General features: G+C 34.5%; 1 protein-coding gene across 3 annotated transcripts in view; it reads right to left on the bottom strand.

Moving 5' to 3' along the window:
• The window catches only part of LOC150098943 (uncharacterized), a 336,257-nt gene that overhangs the window by 73,956 nt on the left and 243,950 nt on the right, over window positions 1-18,351 (bottom strand). Inside the window, exon 1 of one of the 3 annotated variants that reach the window (XM_090405004.1) lies at window positions 16,863-17,745. The exons of the other annotated variants lie outside the window; for them this stretch is intronic. Coding sequence (XP_090261130.1) covers window positions 16,863-17,622 — 760 coding nt within the window. The 5' untranslated portion in view covers window positions 17,623-17,745. Of the gene's footprint in view, window positions 1-16,862; window positions 17,746-18,351 lie in introns of those variants that run through there. 3 annotated transcript variants of the gene reach the window in all.

Here is an 18,351-nt window from a genome sequence, read left to right as displayed (position 1 = left end):
AAGAAAATAATCGGATATGGCTTTAATAATTAGCCTAACCCTATTGCACGTAACTTCCATGGGCTGGGATTCACATAAAAATATACAGCTAATCAATTAGCCACTGTGAATATCATTAATATGTGGCATATTATCTAATGTAAACATAATTGCCAAAGAATACAGTTTTAAAAAATCTTTGGAATGTGCCAACGATCGTAATAGATAAAAATTGTAACAGATGATAAAATTTAGACAGATTATGAAATATGAATATTATATAGAATAAAACTATATAATAAAATCAATGGAATGACAATAATAATAATTAAAAAAAACGAGCAAAAAGGATTAAAATCGGAGATTTTAAAATAGCTGAATTAAAAAAATAGAAACTTTGAAAGATTCTAAAAATTGACCAGAGATCTTATATTCAATCCTATAATATGGTAAACAAAACTTGGGAAGCAGACGATAAAAAAATATAAAGCAAAAAATAGCTATTAAGTTATGGTAATAGGACCTGAGTTTTGAATAAAAGAGATAAGAAAAGTTAATATTTGTTCTAAAGATATTTCTTAAATCGTTACTTGAATATACAGCAATTAGATCTTCAAAAAAAGGGGAGGTCAGAAATAAAAAAAAAAGGTTAAGAATATAATCCAGTAAGTAGAGCCATAGCAATAATATTAAAAGAGCATCCGGAAACACTGACTCACAAGAGATTATTAAAACTACTATTTAATTACAAGCACGTAGAAACAAAAAAAAAAAAAAAATCGAAGGCGGAAAGACCAATTTCGAAGGGGAGATTTAAAGGTACAGTACTTTAAACCTAAAATCCTCCTTTGGACAAAAAAAGAAATATCTTTGTTTGAGGATTTCAATTTCTGGCATTTTTTTTATTCCATATACATTATTACAAATTATATCAGACGTTTCATAACAAGCAACTTAAGTCAAAGTTAATTCAAATTGGATTTCAAACTTCATCACAATTAGGACATTAATTTTTATTTATACTTATCTAGGAAGTGTCTTCATTATAAAAATAAAAGCGCTCGAAGATAATGAGGTTTAGTTAAAAAAATATGCTAATCGAAATAATTATAACGCTGTCTAAGAATAAAGATTCTATAACCCTCGTTAAGTTTAACATGAAAAGAAACACATCTTGCGGATTATCCCTCCCGGCGGTTTAAAAGTTTTCCTTAGTGAGACAGGCGTATAACTAAACACTGCTAAAGAGGTTGTCTTGAGTTGTTCTTAAAATTTCACCACCAGGTGTCACTAGTTAGTTTTACAGAAATTTTTATTTTGGTGTTTTGATAAATGGGACGTAATATTCACTTCGCTTGAAAAAAAAAAACGTATATAAAAGATTATTTAGCATCCTATTTGGGATGAAACCAGATCTTTCCAATCGAACAGCATATAATGTTATCCTTGCTGAGCTTGCCCTGATGCAGAGAGAAAGTATAGATATGACTAGGGGCGGCTCGTGCATAGGCACTGCGGAACTGCAGCATCCCCCCCCCCCCCAATTTTTCTCGATATATAAATATATTTATTAATTTATTTATATTTGCTTGTAATATTTAATTTTATCATCAACAATCCTATACAATTCTCTTATTTTGTATAAAAAATTAATAAAAATCCATCTTGTAGCACTTAAGACGGCGAAGGACGCTAGCAGCACTGTGTTTATCACAGTGTCATATTGCTACGCGCGCAAGCATATGCACGTCATAGTGAGATGCGAGCTATTAGCGTAATGCGGCACTATCCGTCGCGCAGTTCCACTGTTGTTTATATGCAGTTTGCGCCAGTAGTAAAGTGTTCGTAGTGCTTATCGTGTTTACTCGGCCTCTTTAACTATTTGGACATTACAATTAAAGGATTTAATTGTAATGTCCAAAAATTGTAAATCCATTCCTTTAATTACAATTAAAAGAATGATTTTATTTTTAAGTAATTTTGAATTATACCAAAGTGTATAATTTTATCGATAATAAACAATATTTTTTCATGTTTAATTTTTACCATAATTTTGATATTTTATCCAAACATGTATAACTGTACATTTCGAAAGTTGCAGCACCCCCCACGATTTCAAGCCACGAGCCGCCACTTCATCTGACTTCGGCTATAATAACACTGAATTCAGTGTAAATCGTTGAATCGACAATGACTAATGTTATAAAATTTTTCAACGAGGGCCAACTTACTACATACCTTCTTTCTATTGAAATCTTAATATTTTAAAATCCACTTCAGTAGATAAATGTTAACTCTATCAATCAGCGTCGATAGAATCACTATAAGGGCTTTAAAGGTTAGGGATAAAACCCTTCAATAAATTAGCATTTATAAAGCAACTCATATAACGTATTCTTGATTCACTGCTGATCCTACATGGTTGATAATTATCATCATTATGCTAACTCTAGCACTACCTCGTCGCGAATATATCTTCCTAAATAAAACTGCTAATTGAAGTAATGTTTCACTGCACATGAAATATTTTTCTTAGCATGCTTCGATGGGTTCCTTCAAACGCATACATCACCAGACTGATAACCTAGCATTAGTTTGGCCAAGGATAAGATAAATATTGCATATAAATTGATAATTATATCCAGTTTTCACTTGGAATAGTTTATAGGCGCGTATTAAACTCTTGAATTAAAGTTACTCAAGGATTTGAGTAACTTTAATTCAACTTAAATTTAATTAATAAGTTTAGATCTTGATAATCTTTTAAAAAATTACATCGTATGAACACTTCAATGTCTAAAGATAAACGAACGTGTATGCGTCAACATTTTCGATAATTATAAATTATTTCGAAGAATGATAAAACGGCATCCATTCTATCTTTTATTCTTTACCGCTTTGAATCATTTAATAAGTGTTTAACGAAGCCTTAAATGCATCGAATGATTTATTAAGCATCTTATAATCATATCCCTGTTCAGGGTATCCTATTTCTCATTAGAGGACGTGTTGAACTTGGGAATTGTCATAATGCTACTCTGGGCTCGGCTCATGTACTAAACGTAGTTGATAGCTTCATCTTATTCTCTAGGACTCTCTGGTCTTCCACAGGTGTGGGAGAAGAGATGAAGATGATAAATGATACAATACTGAGTCATTATAATAGAGGAGAAACAAATTTAGGTTGAAAACGTAATTGTTAACAAAAATACCAGCTAACATTTTTAACGCTGTTTAACTGAAACCAAAAATTAAAAGTGAATTAAATTAATTGAATAAACCAGTTACGAGTTCTTTCAAAAGTATATTCAAATCTTGTGTTTGAATAGTCAAATAAAGCACATCAATAGAACATCGTAACTGTTAGGAGGCTACTAATTTCTTCTTGAATTAAAATTCCCTAAAATAGCTACAATTTCCCTAATCTGGAGTTGTCCTTGGCTATTTTAAGCATATTCATCCTCATCCCTTACGGCCCTCCCTTGAAAACATAATAGATCCTTTCCGTTTCCATAGTAACAGCCCTTCATGGTATTGCTTTAAAGATACATTCTAAACTTTGTAGATCCACAACAGAAACAAACAAAAAAAAAAAAGAGTCCCTTTCACGATTTAAGTGTTTTTCTAAGTGACTTTAAAACTAAAGTAGTTTGAACTGTTTGTTTTTTATGAAACAAACTCCGAAGATCATCTCAAACAAACACTACAGGCTCTCTTAACCTTAATAGAGGTTTGCAGCGTGTTTGGGTATATCTGTCACCATCTTACAGACAGTTATTTACCATGCCTGAGTAGCTGTGTGTTTGAATAACTTGAATGATTGATAATAACCACATGGAGGTTGACCCCACACCAAAAAAACGCGATAATAGAAAAACTTATATCTAGTATAGGAAATGTAAGCTTAACACTTGCAAAACTCAAGCAACCGAAATTATAATTATAATCATGTTTTAAACCACGTTATTATCTTCGTATAGCTACCAAAATAAATGTTCCATAATTAAATTGTACATTTTGTTATTGTTTATTTACCGGAAGCTATTTTCCACTCTGCAGGCATCTAAGACTAATTTAAATCGAGATGCCCATTAAACTCTCAAGTTTATGTAGCTCAAATGTTAGCCATGAATCATTAGTAAAGTACCTCGAGATTCTAGCGTTCATTAAATTAATGCAAACTACATATTTTGCATTAATACACCTTGGTTCCCTTGCTGTGCTGTTAATATAACCACCCGGATTTAGATTTCACTTAACTCTAAGTGTAGTTCGATGGTGTTGTAAGGTAATGATTAATTTTTGTTCGTCAAACAGCACTGCGAATAGTGAGAAGCTTAAATCTGGGTATAGAAAAGTAATAAAAGCCTGTATATGTTGTTCAAATCTATTTTGTGTTTAATTAAAATAAACTCCTGTTGACACGTAAAATGGAATGCACTTATTAGGGCTATTGTTCATTGCTTCATACTGGCTGAAGCTTGGCTTCAACCTTCAGTTTGCTATTATTGTAGTATGTGACGTCATTAGGCATCGAGGTTTTGGTGGATTTTTTTAAATTTTTATTAGAAAACTGAAGATATTTAAAATATACTTTATACCTTAACAGATAAAGTTGTTTAATTTTTTTTTTTCAATACTACAAACGATGAAAATTGAAGTACATCATTTTAATTTTTTTATGAAGAAAACCTTTAAATGTACTTGAAGCCTGTCAGATGCGATGATTGGAATACCCTTGGAGGGTAATGGATGGCAATGCTGTAGCCAATGAAGTTGTAACTAAGGCTCGGCTATTGCTGTTACCCTCTTGCCATGATCAGAGCTTTAATAGCTCAATAACACCTTATCCCTACACTGTCCTCTATAGATAACGGAGAAGATGAAAAGCATTCTTGTTTCGCCCCTTTAAGCTAGTCCTTATAAGGACTATGTTATAGTGAGTAACTACAGGCTAATGCGTTGCCCTTTTCGATTTTAAACGATATATTACGTTATAAACTATTGTGATAATTCCTTTCTAAAAAAGAAGCATCAGAAGACAGTGTAGAAAGTCGAGACTATAAATTAAATGAGGACGTGGATGAATTACAGAAGTGATGAATGTAATATCACTCAATCCATATCATAATATTCTCCACAGGGACAAACACTACCATTATCTAAATGGAATTGATAATATGTTGTTATTAGCTGATGTATGTCGGACGTGTATAATTGCAATAATATAGGATTTGTCTGGTTGCTTAGCAACTAAAATTCTGATGAAACTCTTCATGATTTCTCTTCCTATTCCACGGATCATCTATTAGCTTTGTCGTTTACCAGAGCATAATTCCTCAGAGAATCAGAAATACAAGTGTTAATGCCAATACACGAACTTCAATGGATACTTGGTGGTATCAGGCTTGCATGAAGGGATATCAAGACGTCATTGTACAACTGAACTGCAACTATAATTTACTAATTATGAAACACCGGGCCATTGATTGCTAAGAGCAAGACGAACAGCATTGGCAATAATTTTTAGTCGTTTTAAGGGCGTCATAAAAGGGACAGTACCTATTAGATTTTTGTCCGTCTGTGCGCATCTTAATCCTCTGCTCTGTTAGATGGATTTTTTTTGAAATTTGGTATTTAGGATCTCCTCTAAAATTCACATAGCCAAAAGGTTTCAGAAAATAATAACTATAGATGGCTTTTCAATGGAAACTGTGATCAAGATCTCGGACGGATGGGGCAATCATATATATATTTATTTATTTTTAGATATAAATAAGTACCTAAGCCTAAAAATGCTTAGGTTCAATTGTGATGAAGAATTGTCCATAAACCATGTTTTTTTTTTATGATCGTCTGCGATCATTTGCATACTTCTCCTAATCTATTACACACATAAGCTTTGTCAGTAGCCATTTTTTTTTATTAATCTTCCGTATTAGATTTCATGCACATGTAGTATCTTACATATGACAGCGATAGCCTAGAAACTCCATAACAAACAGAAAAAGAAAATTCTTTGTCATCAATCACTATCCTAAACGTTGACAAATGTATAAACAAGATTTATAACCAAAGCTTATCAGCAAAGACAATCTTTTTTTTTTTTCTTTTTTGTGTGTGTTGTTTGGTAATCTTATCTTTAACCATTAATATACGTAGTCATATGCAGCGCCCCCTATTATCGCTAAACTGAATACTAGCGAACGTAGACAGCATCGATGAACCGGTTTTATTTTTGGAACAGAAATGCTCTAACTTTTGACCCACATAAGCAAGAATCCCGAAGAAAAGCATGGGAGCACATCAAACACAAATTACATTACTGAGAGAGAGAGAAAAAAAACGGCATGTTTGTCTAAATGAGGACATGCACGCTATCTAAACTACACAGTTAGTGACAGAATGAATAGAAAGAAAAATCTAGTTGATAACTTAAGGACTAAAAACCAAAAGAAATTGCTTGGCTATTAAGGTGATAATCTAATCAGAAAAATTAATCTACAAATGCAAGTAAAAGAGCCAAAATAGATCGCCCACAAAGTCATTGTTATTTTCCATTAAAAGCTACTTCTCAAACGTCGCTTTAATACCCAAAATGCTCTCCCCGAAGTCTTACTTGTGCACCTAACATTATAAGATCAGTGAGTTCGCACAATTTGTCATTGGCGTAATTAGTTTGTCGTTTGTTGATTGTCCATTCTTTTCTTCCTGTGTGCGGTTATCGTAACAAGAAAATGCAGTTTATCACGAGGGTAATTTTAAGTGAAAGGTAGATTGTTAACAATTTATAAAATGAATTTATTGACTTATTTTTATAAATTAATGTCGTAAAAATGTGGCCTTACTCGTTAAAATAAAAATTATAGGATAAGTTTTATTATATTAAAAGAAATTTAAAATCATTTTGTACACCTTAACTTTAATATCATATGTTTAATATTAAATACCAGAAAATTGCCATTGCATAGGATTCATTCAATCCAAATCCCTTGTAGGGTAATGGATGGCAATGCTGTAGCCAATGAAGTTCTCACTGAGGCTCGGCTGTTGCTGTTACCCTCCTGCCATGATCAGAGCTTTAATAGCTCAATAACACCTTATCCCTACACTGTCCTCTACAGATAACGGGGAAGATGAAAAGCATTCTTGCTTCGCCCCTTTAAGCCAGTCCTTATAAGGACTATAAGGATTGTGTGAAATGCTATAAAGTATTTTTTTTCTTCTTCACAAAACATAGTATTCTAAGTAAAACTAATTTAGTCGGAGATGTTCTTGGGTAATCTCAGATAGGGGAGAAAACAAAAACAGCCTGATAACTTTACGTATGAAAAGATCACCGACTTACGTCCGACATAAAACTAATGCTGGCTAAATCCCAGGAAAGCTCATTGCACGGAACTAAAGCTCTTTAACACCCAACACTTCAGCATGTGTAGATGGGGATCTCCGCGCCACGTCCGGTTCGCCTACTTCGACAGTTTTTTATCCCTCATTCTGTATGGAATTTTAAATGCTAATCATTATTTATCAATGAAAATAATTGCACAAGAAGGGGAGAGGTTGACTATCCACCAACTCCATAACTTAATTGTCGTAAAAAAAAAAGAAGAGATATCTCACTGGAATAACTTCAGTGAACTAACAATTAAAATGATCATCTAATTCATGATTATTCTTTGTATCTTGTTGTCACAAGGATGTTTTTAAAATGCTGTAAAATGGAAAGTCATATTCTGTTTTATTGGAATTTGTAGGGATAAGCTGTCAGATTTAGGAGGGAGTTAGGCTTAATTCTCAATCGCAGCATCAGAGGGGCTATAAGAAATCTATCCTGTTATGTGATGTTCAATGTGGTCTCTACTTAAAACATTTGCTGCCTTGCAACAAATACATCTTTTCTTTCCCATACGCGATCGCATAAACTCCTTTTAGAGCCGTGTATATCCTTACAAAGACACTCAAACGGTAAAAACCCAGATGGTAACCCTGACGTGTGGGTGCAGTCGAAATTAACCCTGATACAAATTCATTTAGGAGCTTTTTATACACGATACGACATCAAAGCTTCTTTGGTCCGTCTGAAAGTTATTTTTAGCATATTTGAGTTTGTTTGGTGGCCCAGTGATGAGAAAAAAAGGATGAGAGAAATACAAGACGCGTGAAATTATTTCTTAGATACATCACGACCGCGGATTTCAAAAATATCTGCCAAAATGAGGTCGTAGGTTTACATCTTAAGGAGGGAGAGCCAGTGGGAGTTCATTAGAGTAAATATAAGTAATTCTGCAAAGGATTTTTTTTTTTTACATCTTTTACAGCTGAGATCGTCTGTCAAAAAAGTTTCCATTGGATGATGTATTTAAACTTGTTAATGTTCTGTTACTATGGTGATTCTAACATAAATTTTAACAGTCTATCTTCATTGCATGTTTAATTAAACTGCTGCGTTCCAAATGTCTGCTTATTTTTTATAGTCATCTTAAAAAGCGCATTCTGCCTTTGTTGGTCGACTATTCTAAGTGAAATGTGGTCCGATCCAGCCTCGTTTACTAAACGTTTGCGGAGGATGGTAAAAATTTTCCTTGTGGAATGTTCATTAAAAGACTGAAATCGATACGTGGAATAGTGCAAAGCCACATGATTCTAAGATGGAGTCACATTCTTGGCGTAAACAGAGAAACAACTTTAGATGCCTACTAGTCACAAAATAAAAGTTTTTGAGAAAAATGCGGTCAGTGGGTATAACCATCACATGATGTTAGACGAACTCGAGCTACGAGTATTTTTGTTCAGATTATTTTTTTATTTTCTGGGCTAGTGTTTACGTCTAGCATTTGGTGACATAAGCACATCACATCTAAAATAAACCCTTTTCTTTCGCTTCTTTCTCTTCCCGATGCGTTACTTCTCATATGTGCAGCCGTACAAATTAAATGGGTCCTATCTTATAATACTCTTTCTCATATTTAGAGCAATGCGAAAATTGTATGGTACTAGATACAACTACATGTACGTATCTTTTGAAAATCATTTAAGTATATATTTATTTATATGAAAACAAAGCTTTACTTTAAAACCCCAGAATCGTTTAAATTAAAAAATTAATTAATATTCCACTTCACTTTTACTTTTTTTCACTCGAAGTAAGGAGATTCATTTTTTTCAATCCCATAACTCAGCCGTAGAACACATACGAGTACATACAAACAAATATTAAATAGAAACACCGTCTCTCATCTAGCACACTGAGGGAATGCACTTAGCTACAACGATGGTGGGAGATAAGCATTGGCTAACTGACGTCCAAAAAGGTTAACATTAAAATAGTGCTCCCTATGGGGAAATGAAAACAGGGGTACAAGATTTGACTTTTTTATTTCATTTTATAAACGAACAAAGTTCGTTTATAAAATGAAATAAAAAATAAAATTAACTGATCTGTTAAAAAACTAATATTTCTGAGCTCGTAACATACGGGATTTGAACCAGGACTTTCCATTACTAAAGGTATGCGTTATCTTTTTGATATTTTATTCAAGATCGACATAAATTTTCGTTTCAACTTCTTTGCTTGACAATCGACTTCTTCACAACTCCCCCTCCCCTTCAAGAATCTCTCTCTATCAGGGGGGAATTTCTTCACAACCACACTAATAATTACACTGCCTAGAGATGATCAATACGTGCATTCCTTCAGAGAACACTAACGCGCAGCAAGGAATCATATTACCTGGCGACATACTGACTAGCAATTCCCTCAAAAACGGTAAATTCCAGGAAATGCGTTCGCTCACCTCTGCGTTACTGTTAGCGAATACCCGTTGAAATATCCCCGAGCGTTTCTATCTACACACCCACCGCAATCACGTGAATCAGACTGGAAATCTTAAAACAGCTGTATTTCTGGTACTCAACTTGCTTCCAAGAAGATTCTGAATCTAGCTCATTTGATACTTCATTCCACTGTGGATCAAGTCGCAAAAAGGACCATAAATGTTTAATTTATCTTCAGTACAACTTACTATCAAATATTAGAAGAAAAATTGCTATGTTTTAATGCCACCAGATTTGCAGTTCTGCTCTGCTAGCGCCCTCTACCGGGATTATTGTAATATCGGAATGTACTGCAATGTTAATTAACTAACGACTCAGTTTTAACCGAAATAATATCGTATACTGGGAGAAGGAAAAATGAGTTAGGGTGGAGTTCATTCATTAGGACGAGAATATGATGCCGTGGCCAGATCAAGTGCCTTTGTTACGAGTGAACGTTGTTGACGTCAGTGGAAATGAATAAAATGAATTCTGAAATGTTTCTACATTGAATATTCTAGAGTTTTCAAGAAATAAAAAATAATATAACGTGCTGATCTATCTATCTATAAATCTTTTCCAAAATCAAAAGGATTCAAATTATATTAAGAACTCTGCACTGGAAACTAGGTTCACCCGTCTCTGACGAAGTGGACAGAGATTTTCCCCAGACTGGGACGGCGTAATGCATGTCACATGGTCCTAGCTATCTGTATCCTGAATTCCGAATAATTTATGTTTCATTGGTGGCCATGGTGACGTAATGCTAGCATTAAATCCACGAGTAAATGAATGAATTCCATAAAATATATAAGCGACATACCATGAAATGTGATGTACTGTTTCTATGGCAACAACAGGTACTGCTTAGCTGGTGAGGTGAGTAAGTGAATTGTCATTGTCCATAGGCGAAATGTCGTAGCACAGTGATACTATAAATGCTTATTTTTAAAACTTCGTTAAGAATCCACCTTAACCCCGCAAGGATTTTTTTAATTGGCCAAAAAGAACAGGATGAACGATAAATATAGTGTACTAATTAATAAAACAGACGCAGGACGAACTTAACCAAAACCAAATCGAGTACTTCGCATTCAGATCTTGAATGATCATATCAAAATAAAGAGCGTACATTTTCTACAGATCACTTTTGATCGAACTCTTCCTTCCTTAGATGAACAGAACCACTCAAAGATTCTTGTACATCCCATAAAAGCATTTCTATATACTATCTTCAGTAAATCAACTTTCTCTGGTCGTTCTGTTGGTCTTAAAATAAAACTGAATACAAACCCGTTGCTCTTCACTTCCAGACAGTAAAAATGATTACATACGAAACACATATTCAGGCTTATTGGATCGCCACATCAAATTTGACGCTACACGCACACACATTTGGTTTCAGTGTGCTTAAACTTTCAAGGATTTGTTATACACTGTGGTAATAACCAGAATATGATTGTTATCGAAATATGCATCCTATCCGGAATTTTTTTTAATGCACTTCGAACTCCGACAATGCAGGAAGGTTTAATGATTCATATTATTAATTAATTTATTAAAGTAAGGAAAATAAATTCCAATATAACCTGATACCATAAGAAAGTGTTATGCTAATGCAATTTTAAAGTGACCTCAATTTAAAAAAAAAAAAAAAAGCTCTATCGAATAAATATGCACTTCAAAATGCAAATCACTGAACAGTCGAAAAATATTTCAGATTCAACCAATTAAATGTCAAATAGCAACATGAATTAATATGAGTGGGGAGGAAACTTACGCTACTTAGGACCACTGTCGCCAGCAACACGGATACAATAAAATTTTTATTGTTATATTTAAATTATAAAATATTTAAACTATTTATAACTATCTAAAATATTTATTAAAATACAGCAATACTGATGAGGAGTTTTTTGAGTTGGTGACATGATGAAAATAAGTACAGAATTTTGAAAGTTAATACTTTTTGGATTCTATAAGTTAAATTCTATAAAATAAAAAAAAAAAAAGCAGTTTCTAATCATAACAAGAAAAACAATAATGAGCACACAAAGCAGTGCCGGGGGGAGGAATGAAGTGTTTTTCCAGCTGCTTATCTGCTTCGTTTTATAGGTTAATTCTGGTTTGTTTGTATTTCATTTCTGCCTTATAGCAAAGAAAGGATATTCGCTGCGTTAGAACTGAATATTAATCGCCATTTCCTAATAATCATCTACTGTATATTGAGATTACTGCTCAATTTTTTTTTCCCGCGATATTTTTATTTTATTTTATTTTTTATTTTTTGAAAACGAATATACATGTTTTTTGCAATTATAATAAGACACTAAAACTTTAAATTATCTAAGTGTATTTTATCTAAAACTTGAGTACAAAACAAAAACGATTTGACATCATAAATTTTCTACAATAATTAATATATGAAAACTTTTATCGCATTTAAACTTCTCTCTCTCTCTGGAAGGATGGATCATGATCGGTGAAATGCGGTGATTGATTCATGCAATCCAATACTCTTGGAGGGTAATGGATGACAATGCTGTAGCCAATGAAGTTCTAACTGAGGCTCGGCTATTGCTGTTACCCTCCTGCCACGATCAGAGCTTTAATAGCTCAATAACATCTTATCCCTACACTGTCCTCTACAGATAACGGGGAAGATGAAAAGCATTCTTGCTTCGCCCCTTTAAGCCAGTCCTTATAAGGACTATAAATTTATCTCTGAAGATGAGGTATTTGAGAGTCCTTTTTAGGACTTCCAGGGTTATGGAATGTTGTAGCCAATGAAATTTTAACTGAGGCTCGGCTATTGCTGTTACCCAGCCACGACTAGAGCTTTTAGCTCAATAATGCCCCCATCCACACAGATTTTCTTCATTCAGATGACGGGATAAAGAGTCAAGGACTCAGTCCATCGCCCAGTTCTTTTAAGAACTAAACTTATCTCTCCCCTCATTCCTTCATAGCCTGGGAAAGATTCTTAATATTCTCCGAATGCATTAGTTCAGTACTTAACACAGTGTTTCCCAACGTGGGAAATTTGAATTTTTTTGGGGGTGGGGCGGGCAATTAGAAAATGACGTTGCATTCATCACCGATATACTCAAAAAACTCACCATTGTCGACGATAAATTGTTGAAGCCCTGACTTTCCGAGAAAAAAAGCTGACATCACTAGTACAGCAGTCAACATAAAAACTTGTATATGACTAGAAATTTATTTAACATAAAAGGAACAATGGCATGGCTTTCTGACCTGACAAACAAAATTCAACTAGTTTTGCAAAAAAAAAAAAAAAATACTGTTGCCCTTCCCTTCGTCATATTTATTTGAATGTGGCTTTAGTGCTGTAAATGACTTGTACTGAAAAAAAGAAATCATCTGGATATCACAAACCATGGGGATTTGAGATTGAAAATGACTAAATTAGTACCTCAAATAAAAATTCTTTGCAGCAGACATCAAGCTCAAGGATTGCATTAATTTGGATTTTATTTTCCGAGTTCAGTTCGATTTATGTTTTATAATATGCAAAGTGTAATATAAAATATATATTCATTGAAGAAAGTCAAATTAAAAACAGTTTTACTTATGTTCCTTTTTTATTTCAAGTACATATTTATACTTTTTTCAGAACTTGGCTGACTATTATGCTAGAGGGGATGCATCAAAATCTTTGAGGCGGGGCATGATCCAAAAACCGTTAGGAAACACTGACCTAACATAAAATCAAAAACGAAGAGATTGACAAAGCAATAGAAAACCTCACTAATCAAATCAACAAAGTACTAGCAACAGTCACCAAAACAACTATTTACAAGCCTAACCGTCTTCCAGAAGATATTATGAATAAAATTAGAGAAAAGAACAAAGCCAGGAAAAGATATCATAACATACGTTCTCTACAAGACAAAAAAAAAAAAAAAAAAAAAACTCCTCAACAAAATGAACGGTTTAGTCAGAGAAGCTAAAGAAATTTCAGAAATCAGCAATAGGAAAATAATTTAACATCTCTTAGTCCTGAAGATCATTCAATCTGGAAATTCTTTAAAAAAATCTTAGAAACAAACACAGATCTCTCCACTCCCAGTTCAATCTGACCAAGGTTTAGCACACACTGACGCTGATTAAGCAGAAGATATGATAAGTAATCTGGAAAAACTGTGCAGTCCAGCACATGAAAATTGAAACATCAGTCTAGTTCACAAAGTGAATCGTCATGTTAGACGCACATTAAAACAACCTAACAATAATTCAAATCTGGTTAAACGTACTTCACCAGCAGAAATAATTAACATCAAGTATCTGAACAATAAAAAAGTCCGGGGTCCGGATGGCATCACAAACAAATTCATCAAGTTTCTATTTAGCAAAGCTATAATGCATCTTGTCAACATCATGAACACAATCCTAAGAATACAATATTTCTCTCCTTCCTGGAAGACTGCTGACATTATACGAATCCAAAATCCGTGCAAAGATCCACATTTGCCTCCCTCAAATGTTTAAACATTTTTCTTGTGCAAGGTAATATGCAAAACTTTTTGATGTTTCGTAAAGTAAAATCAGGGGTGCGAGGGCATGCTATATTCGAGTAAATATGGTAAACATTTCGCCGACAAGTTGACATCCTTCTGCTGCTTCCCCTACTCAGCTGACTTCTAGTGAGTTACAATGCATAAATATTTTTCTCACTACCGGCTTTTTTTTTTTTTTTCGAACCAACATCATTAAAATCAATTTAATAATACAATACTCAATTTTACACTGAATAATATTATAAATTTATATATAAATATTATAAATACATAAAATATTATATAATATTATAAATAAATTAATTAATTTTCTATTAATTTTTCCCCAACTAAAATCTGCCCGGCACGACAGCAACTCAATTTGTATTTGGCACGCGCATATAAAAAGGTTCGCCCCCGCTGCTATAGTAGAATATATCACTACAGGATACTACTGGAAACAATACCGGTGCCGTATTCCTTGGCATTGCGAAGGCTTTTGATAAAATTTGGCACTATGGTGTCATATTTAAACTCATAAGAGTCAACATATCATTGAATATGATACGACTCATCAATTCATACCTTATTGATAGAAAAATTCAGGTCAAAATTAATAGAACAAGCTCTTCTCAACGTAAACGTTTAACTGGAGTTCCACAAGGTTCCTTACTGGCCCCACTTTTGTTCGCAAATTCCATGGCAGCTATCCCTCAGAACCCAATGACGTCCATCACGGCTTCATACGCAGACGATAACACTATTAACAAGATCTCTCCGTCCTTATCTTGTAACCAACAACTTCAATGCTAGAAAAATGGTTCACATTGAAGGATGCAGGTAAACAAACCCTAAAAAAAGTGCAGCCATACTCTTCATCAGAAGGGTAGTATCTCCTAAAGGGATCTTCAACTATTTAGTATTAAAATCCCATAGCAAACAAAAATCAAATATCTTGGGATACTTCTAGATAAAAGACTATTTCAATAGTCATATCAAGTACATCTTTGCGAAAGTATCCAAAGCTATCGCTCAACTCTATCCCATGATTAATCGACGCAGCAAATTAGATTTTGTTATAAAGTTCTCAAACGCTGCCACGCACCCTAATCAACTAATCCAACAAGCTGCAGATTACATTGAATATGACTTCTACAAACATATAAGACCTAAAGCCATCCCTGCTTTCCAGTGATATCATTTAATCCCTCAGACCCCCCCCCCCCACACACACACACTGGCGAGCTAAATGCTCATAAATTATTCCTACCAAGGTTTACACCGACTCAGACAGAGGAATATAAAAAAGCATTAACCTTCCCCCTTTTATAGCAGTCCCGGTAAAACTCGTATATGTAAACGAGAAGATTCCTTTATTTATATCTTACTTGCTTGCTATTCAATGCTTCGACGTAGTTAATATTTATTTGCACCATAAATTTTCTAGACTAATTCATTTATAACTAATTTAAAATTCGAGAGCTCGGTTTCCATGCCAGTAGGAGGTCGCTTATAAGGACTTTTTAATCGTAGTTGAATTTGTATGTGATATGGTACAGCTTTAATTGCAGGAATATCAAATTTTTCATCCTACACTACATGCAGGCAAGTTATAATGCAATTAAGTCATAATTATTGGAGTCACATGGCTTTAATCGATTTAGCATAACAAACAAGCAGACCGGTTGAAACTGAATCATTTCAGTAGTCCGAAGCTAGAAAACGTCTCATCGCTAAAAGAATGAAATGCGTTTGAAAATGTATTGTCATCCATTTATGAGCATATTTAGTCATAAAGTTATTCCAAAATAATCACTTTCTGCACTTTGTGCCATCTAGCGAGTGAATTATAGTAAATTCTTTGCCTCTGGACTACGCAATTAATTTTACTGCTGTTATGGTTGCCATTGTTCATTTCGAGACAGCTTAAAATTTTATCTAAGGGTTGTTTTATCTAAGGGTATTGCTTGCAACCAAATTTAGAAAGAAAACTGAAAGCAATTACAAATAGTATATATATTTAATGTTTTCATATATATATTATATAATAAAATATATATGAAATTTTATATAATAAAATATATACTGAAGTTTACATTTTCGTATATGTTAAAATATACCTTTATAATTTAGTTCAATTGTGATTTATTATTAGAACATGATTGCGTGGTTTACTTTAATTCTTCGGTAGCCAGTTTTTACTAATTTGATTTCTGTTTTTTTTTTTTTTTAAATTATATACATAAACTATAATTATAAACCATACAAAATACTTTAAAATGAAAAGTATTGAGACTTTTTAATTATTTTTTAATAAATTATTCCCACACCCTTTACTTATTAATGAGCTTTTGTAAGAATATAAAACAGATGTCGCCGAAGGGAATGTATAGTAATATGATTGAATATGATAGGAAGTAATATGATCAATTGATGACCTTTTTTTGTTGTTGAATTTGAAGTTTCCTTTATACAGGCAATGGAAATGCGATATTTCCAAGCACACAAAACAGGTGCAGAGAACAATGTAAACATTGAAATACTCACAGACAGCATCAACAGCAGGAGACAACAGCAACAACGTGACAGCTACGAGCAAGACGCTGGCTGTCAGAATGGCCAAAGCAATGATGACAACTGTCCAGACAATGCGGCGCCGTCTTGCTTCTTTGGTTGTAATTCCGGGGATTTCCTTCAAGCCGAACTCAACCGCTACAGCTTCCGTCAGGGAAATGTTGCTGTTCAGGGTGCGAGAGCTTCCTTCGCTGCAACGGGACGATGGAGCTTCCGATCCTCCAACGGATTCAATACCCGATTGCCTTTGACACCGACGGGATGGTCGAACCCTGTCATCGGTACTGCGTTCGCTGATGCTACGACGTACTCGGGGTCTAACTCTGACTCTCTCGCACTCCACTGCGGATACCGAACGACGCAACTTCGTTTTACATTTTCGCTGACGGTGTCGGCCTTCACCGTTGTGACCGCTGACCCCTTCCGATTTAGTCAGCAATCCGGAAACACTGCACTCGCTACTGTTACGGCACATTTTCCTTTCCTTCTTTTCCTCCTTGTCTCTCCTAGCTCCTTCTCTTAAAAGTCTCACTTGGGGATGCTCTAAGGGGCGTTCCGCCATCGGTGTCGGAGTGCGGTCACTGTGAGCATACGACGAAGGTCGACTGACGTCTGACAATTCAGGGTTGTCGGTGTCCGTGCACTGGGCGATAGTTAGATGCAGTTTCCCGGCTGGTGAGGAGGACTTTTCCTGACCTTTTGCTTGACTTTCGGAGTTTCCGTGCGATACCATGACGGCACCTGACGAGACAAGAAATTCGATTCAAGAGGTCGTCAGTTATTATGACGTCTGCGTCTTAATTTCCTAGTGCGGAGTCTTACACGAATTTGTGTGAATATCGTCGACGGGCCTACGGGTTACGGAGGGTCGCTTTCCTCATTGGTTTGGGCGGGACGGAACCATGTGGCCCAGATCATCACTCCTGTCACTCGGCGTGTAATGCCCCTTCAGTGTTCTCCAATGCTAGGCAACCCCCGTAGCTATAATTAGTTTTCTAGCTCGTTAGTTTGCCCCCGCGCGATTCTAATTTTGGACGCAATCGTGTCGAAAACTACGGACGTTTGCCTTTGCTCCGTTTTTCTTAATGTATTTGCAGTGCTACCATGATGCAGACAGAAGGGGTGAGAATTTGCATGATCGTCCCATTTTTTTCGTGTGTGTTTCTTCACTGAGATGTTATATTTGTAGAGATGGCATCCCACGTCATCTTCAGCATCCAAGATTAAATTAGTTATCAAGATCAAAAAAGTTTCGATCGTTTGTGGGGGATATTGACTTTGCTATTTACGCTTAATTCGATTTTTATTACCAGATTTATTAATAGATAGCATTTTATACTTTTTTTTTACCATCGTTCCCGACTGATGAATAGAGAAAAACAATACTGAAAAAAAATTGCTCCAACCAAGTTTAATTTCAGTAGCTTAAAAAGCTTTGAAGAAGGGATAATCAGACAATTTT

Source organism: Typopeltis vanoorti, chromosome 15 (genome assembly GCF_054136105.1).
Source record: "Typopeltis vanoorti isolate ZY-2024b chromosome 15, IOZ_Tvanoo_1.0, whole genome shotgun sequence".
Classification (NCBI taxonomy): domain Eukaryota; kingdom Metazoa; phylum Arthropoda; class Arachnida; order Uropygi; family Thelyphonidae; genus Typopeltis; species Typopeltis vanoorti.
The sequence above is the reverse complement of the archived record's forward strand: the minus strand, read 5'-3'. Positions and strand labels throughout refer to the sequence as shown.